Source organism: Anomalospiza imberbis, chromosome 3 (genome assembly GCF_031753505.1).
Source record: "Anomalospiza imberbis isolate Cuckoo-Finch-1a 21T00152 chromosome 3, ASM3175350v1, whole genome shotgun sequence".
Classification (NCBI taxonomy): Eukaryota; Metazoa; Chordata; class Aves; order Passeriformes; family Viduidae; genus Anomalospiza; species Anomalospiza imberbis.
The window spans coordinates 24,658,161-24,667,528 of record NC_089683.1 but is presented as its reverse complement, the minus strand read 5'-3'; the positions used below and the strand labels follow the sequence as shown (position 1 = coordinate 24,667,528).

The window sequence follows — 9,368 nt, the reverse complement described above, 5'->3', positions numbered from 1 at the left end:
CTGGAACTCAACCTGGCCACTGCCAAAAAAGACAATAAAATGCCTTCTATAAACACATCAGCAACGGGAATGTTGAGGAGAATCTCCATCCTTTCTTGGATGTGGGGGGGAAACATAGTCAAAATGATGAAGAAAACACTGAGGTACGTAATGCCTTCTTTGCCTATCTTTACTAATAAAGACCAGTTGTTCTCTGGGTACCAGCCCCCTGAGGTGGAAGAAAGGGATGAGGAAGAGAATGAAACCCCCATGATCCAAGGGGAAACGGTGAGATACCCAATACACCACTTAAACAAACACATCTATGGGGCTGGATTGCATCTACCCAAGGGTACTGAGGGAGCTGGCAAAAGTGCTTACTGAGCCCCTTTCATTTACCAGCTGTCCTGCTTAACTGGGAAGAGCCCAGGTGACTGGAAGTTGGCAAATGTGGTGTCAATCTACAAGGACCAGAGGAGGATGCAGGAAACTACAGGCCTGTCCACTCTGATCTGGGTGCCAGCGTCACAATTTCCCACAGCATTCTCCTGGAGAAACTGGATGCTCATGGCTTGGATGGGTGCACTATTCACTAGGTACAAAACTGTCTGTTGGTGGATGGAATCAATTCCCATTGGCAGCCAGCAAAATGGTGCTCCCAAGGGCTCGATGTTGGGGCCAGTCCTGCTTAGTACCTTTACTGATGATCTGCATGAGGAGATCACATGGACCCTCAGTGCTGGAAGGCAGGAAGGCTCTGCAGAGGGATCTGAATAGGGATATTGGATCAGCAATAGTGAGGCCAGCAAGACCAGAACAGGGATTGTACCCCTGTGCTTGGCACTGGTTAGGCCACACTTTGAACACAGTGTTCATTTCTGGGCCCCCCACTACAAGGACATTGAGGTGCTGGAGTTTGTCCAGAGAAGGGCAAGAGAGCTGGCAGAGGGTCTGCAGCACAAGTTTTATCACTTAATTAGTCAACATCACAAAAGCAAACTCTTAACTACCAGCTTTGTTTAACAGCAAAGGAGCCCCGTTCTGAACTCTCTAAGAGCAAACATTTTCTTCCATCCTGCTTACAAGTACAGAAAAGCATTCTCAGAACATGCAACATGTTTAGCATCATGTGAAATGTGAAAATTGTAGACCTAACTGTAACTCTTAGAGCTGAAAATTATGAAAGATTTCAGACCCCGTATAAAGGTACCCAGACATCTATCTGTAAGCACCTCTCTGAAATAAGGGATGAAATGGCAAGACAGTCTTTTGAGCATTGCAGTCTCTTCTCTTGTCACTGGGGTGCTAATGGAATATGTACTTGTAGAAGTGAAGGCAAAATTGGAGGAACATGCTTCAATTACCCATGAACTACTGTAGCTTTATGTTGCTCTAACTCTCCTGACTTAAATGAAAACAAACTAAAAAACCCCAAAGTACTGCACTGTGCAATACAACATTGATATGGGAATACATTACACTAAGTACCATGGTAACCCTACTGATCTCTCTGCATTACACAGTTTCAAAGCTACTTGTTGATTGCACAGCTTACCCCACATAATGTTACAAATGAAAAAAAAATATGTATTTATCATACAGCTTAGTAAAGTAAATTAAAATTTTATTTTTTACATTGTCCTGCAACAAATTTTGGTATTTTTTATGATGTCTTATAAACCACAACATGTTTTAATACATTTCAGAAAGCTGAAAAATGATCAAACAGTTGTTATCTTTGAATAGTAATTTTTCATCTATGCACAAACAACTACTGCCTGATAAGATTTTGTTTTTCTCAAGGTTTGTCACAAATACTACTATTCTCATTTATTAGACAGCTGTCAAATCACTTTTTCTTGATTTATAATCTTTCTTCACATCTAGTTTGTGTTTGTTAGCATGAATAAAGAGGGCAGTGCAAGGTCATTAATATGAGAACAACCAACAATTCTGGAGTCTGGGAGGTAGCAAAAGCTGTTTATTACGAGGCTGAAGAAATGAAGCAATTTATTCACTGTATATTATGACTGTATGTAGGGGTAGTTTATTTATGACACAAATTGAACAAGCACTGTATGAGGAGTCTGCATCTCCCAGCTGCACTGCCCTCTGCTCCCAACAGTGCTCCTGAGGGAGCTCAGCACCCTCAGGACTGCCTAACTCTGGCCAGCTTTCACAGAGATGTGTGACAGTGCTAATGGAGTTTTATTTAATGCAGGAATGACATGACATTTCTTATGGATTTCACAACTCCTAAGCCATGTGGCCAAACGACTGTCATGCCTGGCAACAGCTATTACTTCACAGCTTACAAAACTGGGAGTGCATTGGGTGTGTGCACATTGTAAAACTTGTAATATGCAATGCACATTTAGGACACTGAATGAACTGCATCTCTTTGGAAAGCAAGAAACATCAACACAAGCTTTGGGAAAAAAGAAGCTCAAAAACACTCATTCCAACTTTTCCCTCCAGAAAACTGCACATCATTTTTCTCTGCTGATATAAGGATTTTTTTGCCCCCTATATTTTCCTTTTTATTTTATGAACAACTGGGCTCCCATGGAGACATGAGGCAATCACATCAGATATCAGTACATCAGACAGTACCGGGTGAGCATTTTCTCACTAACACAGGTTCTGGAGAGAACAAATGAACACTTGGTCTTCGCAGCACCTGTGGACAATGTGCTTCCCAACCTTTAAAGCTGTAGCTGCAGACAGGGCATTAAGCTGCTCTTCCCATAGTCAAGCAGAGCCTTATCCTCCCCAAGCAGCACTGGGTCTTGTTACATTCCGAAAATAGTGATGTCAGTACATTAAGAGTCTGATCCTACTTCCCCTGAGGTCCATGGAATTCATTTTAATTAACCTCGGATCAAGCCTTAGCACAGACCATTCCTATGTGGGAACTCTGAGAAGAGAGCTGAAAATAAAAAAGAAAGGCTACTTCTACAGAGATTTTTTTTTTCTTTGCACTATCAAGTCTATGAGCAGGCTCCACTGAAGGATCTTAATCTTCTGTGCAGGTAAAACAGCAATAAATACCTACAAACACAGGTGATTTGGTAAATTAAAATATCCGCCTTATGAGGACTCTTTAATTAGCAATCTACTTTGAAAAATACAGTCAATATTTCCAAATTTCATGAGTGTAGATTTCCCAAAGCTTATTACAATATGGAAAGCACTTGGTCTTCTAAACTTGCCCCAAGAACCTTGTTCTCCCTCTCTCATTTCCTTCCCAAATAGAGTTCTGCCTACAAGCATATGTCACTAGAGTACAAAGGAAAACTAAAGATCTTCCTAAAACTACCCCCATCATTTTTAGCACCAACTGCACTTCAATTCAGGTACTATCCTGGACAAATTTCCAACTGGCTAAAAGTTAAGTGTTTTAAAAAGTACAGTATGGCAATGCTGCTGTCTGCGTAGCTGTGGAAGCACATTGTGCCTATGTTGAAAACATGCCTTGAGAACTAAGACACTCCTTATCTTGGGTCTAAACATGTTGCCTCTGTTGGGACAGAATATTTAAATATAATTTTTTTGGGGGAAAAATACTAACTATGGCATTTCATCAAGGAATGAACAAAGTGGTCACCAAGAAATTTATAAAATCTTTTGTGATCACAGGCAATGGAGAGACCTAAACTTTCAGTTTGAGATGCAAGTATTTGTCAGTCATATAAATAATTAGCATCCCCACAATGAAACAGTTACTGCTATGATGCATGAGCCCTAATAAAGGAGCCTAAGAGCTTGAATCAAAAGCTGACACTGCTTCATTGAAATCACTAACAGTAACTGCGGTGACTTCATAGGAACACAAGCAGGTTCCCAGTGAGAAGTAGATTTCCATTTAAAATCTATTCCCAGGGTCACAGGTAGGTAAGACAAATTGACTTCACCTAACTGGTGCATTTTTGTCTTTTTGGTCTTTCTTTCTAAAGAATGATGCCAAGACCTTCATGGTGGACTCCTCCATAGAACACCATGAGACCTTTCAGATCTAAGACTGAAGTTTTCTCCTAAAACTCTCTCCTGAAACACAAAGGTCTGTGTAAGAATTCTAAGCTTTCAGCAGTGAAATTTAAAAAAAATCTGAATTTTCAAACAAAACAGAATATCTTACACCTAAATGGTTATGGACTCCTTCTAAGATACGAACTTCACACCCAGGACAGGGTAAGCTAGTTGAGTGTTCTGGCTGCACACTGCAGATGAGAAGTGGATGTCACACTGCTGCCCAAACACATCACCACACCTCTGTTTTTGTAAGCACTAACCTGTAGTCACAAATTATTGAGAAATTTTTTACTATGCAGAGGCTCAGATAAACCAAACATGTCCCTTAGACTGCAGTTAGGTGCCTCAATCTCTTCACTGAAGTTTAACACTTTCTACTATCACCCTTCACTGATACTTTCTTTGTCTTAGGAAAGGTGCCTTGTCATTTGATGTGGTGATTTTTAAAAATCTCACTTTTAGCTGCCTAATTCCTCGTGAGCTTGTAATAGTCATCCTGACATAAGGCCATTAAAGCAACAAAATACCTGGCTACACTTAAAGGCCACAGTTGCAAAAATATCTGGCAACACTTAAAACAGACTGTTGCATGTGAAACTTAAAAACTTACCTGAGAAATGGAGGTTCACAGAAATTTTCTTTTTAAACACCAAATAGAAAAATGTAATAAAAAAGCTTTTTTAACAAAGACATTACAGAATACTGGCATGCTGTACAAATGTAATTAACCCATTGAAATTTAAACTAATTGTAGGTTATGTTCAAGGCACCTTTTGTATAAATAGTTTTTTTAATGTTCATTCTACATTCACACTAGTTTAACCATGTAAACAAGTCCGTGAAAACTCGGATTAAGGTCACTTTCAAATCTGTATGCCAAATACTTCTGAAAAATATCATATAACACAGAAAATTGAATAAAGTAAGACAGATCCATCTACTGCCCAAACAGTTCAATAGATGCTAGGGGGTAAATTATTAACAAAATGAAACCTAAAAGAGGTTTCCAAAAATTAAAGATAAGTAACATGCAATGCATTAACATTTGTGTTTATCATTTGAAAGTGTACATAAATGCTGAAAAAATACGATTTACTATTCCTAGTGCTATCCTATTTTTGAAGGGCAAATCTTTCGAGACAGTGTTATCTGAAGTTTAAAAACATCCCCCATCTTTTTTATCCCATGTTTATTAATCTTAAAATATACTAGAATGTATTTTCTTCACAAGGAAAATGTATAAAATTAATCTTACAATATCAACACTATATATAAACAACTTCCTTGAGACATCTTCTGGACAGAGAATTTCTGTGAAGATTTAAGTATAACAATTCTAGAATAACTATTTTTAGAAATATGTACATTAGTTCCAATGTCCTACACCTACGAAGAAATCCAAGTAACTCTACAAAAGTTGGCCACAAGTCTTTGTCCAGTTAAGATTATGTTCAGCTTTGCCAGTCTTGCTGTATTTCAATATAATCAAAAAAATTATGACATTACTTGTTTTTGTGTAGGAAGTTCCCAAACTTTTGCATAAATCCTCTCAACTTGTTTTCATTAGGCTGCAGTGGGTGGTAGGCAGTTGAGTTGTAGCTGACCATGTGATTACTCCTGCCGTAATTATTCCCTAAGGTCTTGCTTTTGATATCTGATAGATGTGAACTGCTGTTGGCTGCATTTCCTGCAGTTTGGCTGGCATTTTCCATCTTACAGAACGGCTCAAATCGACTATAAACACGCCTTTCACTCAAACGAGATCTCAGCTGTTCTTGGTGCTTTGAGCTTGTCAGCTGTGGTGTCACTGAACTTGCTCTTTGGAGAGCAGAAACAGGAGCACTTTCGGAAGTAGCATTTGTGGAGATTTCCTTTGCATCTTGATACTGAATCTGTTCTGTATTAAATCTTGGAGTAGATGGATCTCCTGCAGTTTCTATGAATTTACTTTCAAGGGGGCACAAGAGAGGACACTTTTTATTGCTCTCATCAGATGGAGGTTTTGGAGATTTCAGTGACTTTGGAGACTTTGGAGACTTTGTTGGACTCCCAGTGACATCTTCTTTACTTCTGTTCAAACTACCTTGAGAATTTGATGATGAATTTCTTTTTCTCCTTGGGGAAGAATCTGTCTTATTTTCAGAAATCTTTGGTTTTTGATTCTCATCTTCAGAAACCAATGTGTCAGAACTACTACACATTCTGTAAAAGGCAGGACCTTTGTTTTTTGACAAGTTTTCCTTCTTGTCTGGTGTGAGATTAAGAAGTGATCGCAGTTTCTGGGATCCTTTCTTCAGAAAACTTGGGGAATTCTTACTTTCTTTCTTTGATGTGCAATCCTTACTAGAGTCCTCCCTGCTGGCTTCAGTGAGAGCTGCCATGGAGACTGCCTTGCTAGCAGTCGGGTTCTTCAGCTCTCCTTTCAGGTCCTTTTCCTCCTGTGGTGAGTGGTTGGCCACACTGTGCAAACTTTTAGCACTCTTCAGCATGTCTTCTGGAAGTTTTGGACTAACTGGCTGTTTAAGTCTGTGCCTAGTCAATGTGCTGTAAACATAATTGGATGCATGTTTGTTGGTACCAGGATCCAATATGGACTTGGAATTAAACATGGGAAAACTTCTCCTTTTGAGCACATTTTCATTTTGAAGGCTCTTCAAATTTTCTGCATGTTTGTCTGTGCACAGTGTTGTGTACAAATACACTGATGAGTCACCAGCTGCATTTGAATTTACACTAGGTTTTGCATCGTTTGCAATCTGAATTCTGTGGCCTGTTGGTGCATCTGATTTAAGAGGAGAGTTTGTGCCAAGCTCCTCTAAATTATTATCCGTTTCATCTTCCACACTCGGAGCATGGTTAGATGTCCCTTTGGGTGTTGCACTTCCTTCTGACCCAATTATAGTTGAATTTGAAGAACTTGCACAGCTGCTTACTTCCTGCTGTTCAGGTAATGTTGGCTGAAACACCAGTGACGATCGCAAGCGAGAATGAGAATACAGTGCATGAGCTTTAATATTTTCAGCTGTGTCATAGCTATCATATCTGTCACCCAAGGCTGACCCATTTGACTCTACTGGATAATCTGACTGGTCATTCAAATAGGACTTTATTCGCCAGTTACGTAGGAATGATTTTGTTGTGTGCTCGAGGGTTGGCATCCTCTGCTGCAGATGGCGGATATGATTATCTGTCCCATTAAAAGACCTCCGTACAATTGAATTTCTCTCCGCAAGATTTACCTTTGGTCGTGAGAACTGATCAGCAAAACTTTGCTGGGGAATATTGTAGTTATTTGCATATCCTCCTCGTAACGATGACACAATACTAAGGCTATCAGATGGCATTTTCCAAGTATTTTGTAGATTGTTTGCTCTGTTAATAGCTCTGTTGAGCAATAGGTAAGGTGTCCTTTCTGGCTTCTCTCCAGCATAACTATGTCTCTTCCAGTGCTCATTTTTTTCATTAGGTTGATACTGCTGGATTGGATTTTGAACATTAAAAGCTGGATTAAATGGTTGCTTATTATAGGCTTGATTTCTCAAGCCATATTTATCCATTTCATTTACTGCATATCTTCCACGAGATTTCCAAACAGGATCTATCTTGAGAACATTGTCTTGCCTACCAAAAAGGTTTCTTTGGCTAGAAACTGAAGCCAAGGAAGACACTGAATGTTGGTATGTATCATTATCCCAGAGTGTCTTGCGACTGTTTACCCGCACTAATTCTGGGGCAAACGAGCTGGGAACGGAAGAACGGGCATACAGTGTCCTGAACTCTTCATCAAAGGATTCAACAAGCTGTCCTGTGATAACTTGAACCATACTGAGGTTGGTTTTTTCAAATGACCACATAAAGCTGAAAGAAGAACAAAGGAGCATTAGATACAGTTCTTTTGAGCTAAAGTATTACACCAGTCTTTCTTGAGAAGAAAGCTTTTACACAAACCTTGGGTTTGTAAAAGTACCTTCTAAATAAGTAAGTTGATGGCATGATTCATGTAATTTGGACTCAGAAGATCTAATCTAACACCAGTTAAATTCAGATGGAGATTTTTCCACTTATTTCAGTGGGAGCAGGAATGAGTCTATAACGACCCTTATAATTGCCCTTATAAAAGTATTCTAAAAAATGATTCACAAATGTAGAACAGTACAGCACAAATACCTAATGGAAACAAATCACTTCTACAAAGTCTATGGCGGGACTAACCTATACCCACTGTATTCACTCTTCAGTCAGAGAATGTTACTGTGTGATTATGTTGGGAAAAAATACATTTAAAATAACATGCAGGAGTGTTTCAGCAATTTTGAATGTACTTCATTCTAAACATTTTCAAAAATATGCACCTCAGAATTTGAAAAAAGTTTACATTTTCTAATATGCACACTGCATTGGATATGAAAATTTCTTTAAATTGCAATGATAATGCTTTGATAATACATTTTCTCTTTTCTGCTGTAAAAGACTGGACACATACTCAAAGCTAAGTAGCTGCAATTAATTTACAGCTACAAAATGAGATAAAATATATTAACATGTACATTAAGGATGCTGCAACAAGACTAATATCATGGAGTGAAAAACATACAATTTGTAAGTTACATCAGAGAAAAAATTTGTTTTGAAATCCTATTTCAAAAAAGTAAAAAAAACAAAGAATTTATTTATTTGCATTTTTCTTCTAGATGTTAGAAAATAGGTCAGTTTTGTTCATAAAAATAGCTTAGTGATTAAGGTTTTTTTTGCTGTTTTTGTATTTTTTCAGGAAGTTATAGTGTATCAAGATTAAATCAAATCATACTGCATAAGTTTTTTTTACTATTACTTCTCACACTTAACATATAATATTTGAAAAAACCCCTGAACTTTAAATTGAATTCAGTGACAGTGTTCAGAAAGACTTGTTTTTCCTGTTACAAATCACTTGATTCTTTTACCAAGAAGGCCTAATTTCTACAGAAATTGATGATTCCAGCCCCTGTGGTGCAAGGTGTTCAAGCAGTGTTGTTTTTCAAATTGGAATGAGAAAACCTATCCCATTCTCACAGACTATGACACTATGTGTAGATGTGTCAAAGCATGCAGGCTCTCCCTGCAGTCTCTTACCCTGAGTCATTTATGAACTTATCACTTACCTCACTACCATTTATACATGTCAGTCTGAATTTGGGGCTGGCTGAGTCTTGGAGGAAATAAAAGGCCAGATTTCCAAAAGCTTACAGTGGTGGAAATCTATGAAAGACAGTGGCTGTGGATCTGGCACCCAGGCACTATGGTGGCAGAAACTAACTCACTTGGACAAGAGAGAAAAGTGTAGCGTGAAAAGAAGGAAAATATTTAATAATGTGTGA

The 9,368-nt window shown here is 38.5% G+C and overlaps 1 protein-coding gene across 3 annotated transcripts in view; it reads right to left on the bottom strand.

Annotated features, from left to right (window-relative positions):
• Positions 1 to 3,535: 3,535 nt before the first annotated feature.
• The window catches only part of FAM83B (family with sequence similarity 83 member B), a 51,368-nt gene continuing 45,535 nt past the window's right edge, over positions 3,536 to 9,368 (bottom strand). For 2 of the 3 annotated variants that reach the window (XM_068183669.1, XM_068183671.1), the window contains one exon: positions 3,536 to 7,869. In XM_068183669.1, the coding sequence (XP_068039770.1) occupies positions 5,514 to 7,869 (2,356 nt within the window). In that variant the 3' untranslated portion in view covers positions 3,536 to 5,513. The remainder of the gene's footprint in view (positions 7,870 to 9,368) is intronic. The other variant, XM_068183670.1, reaches the window with a different exon arrangement.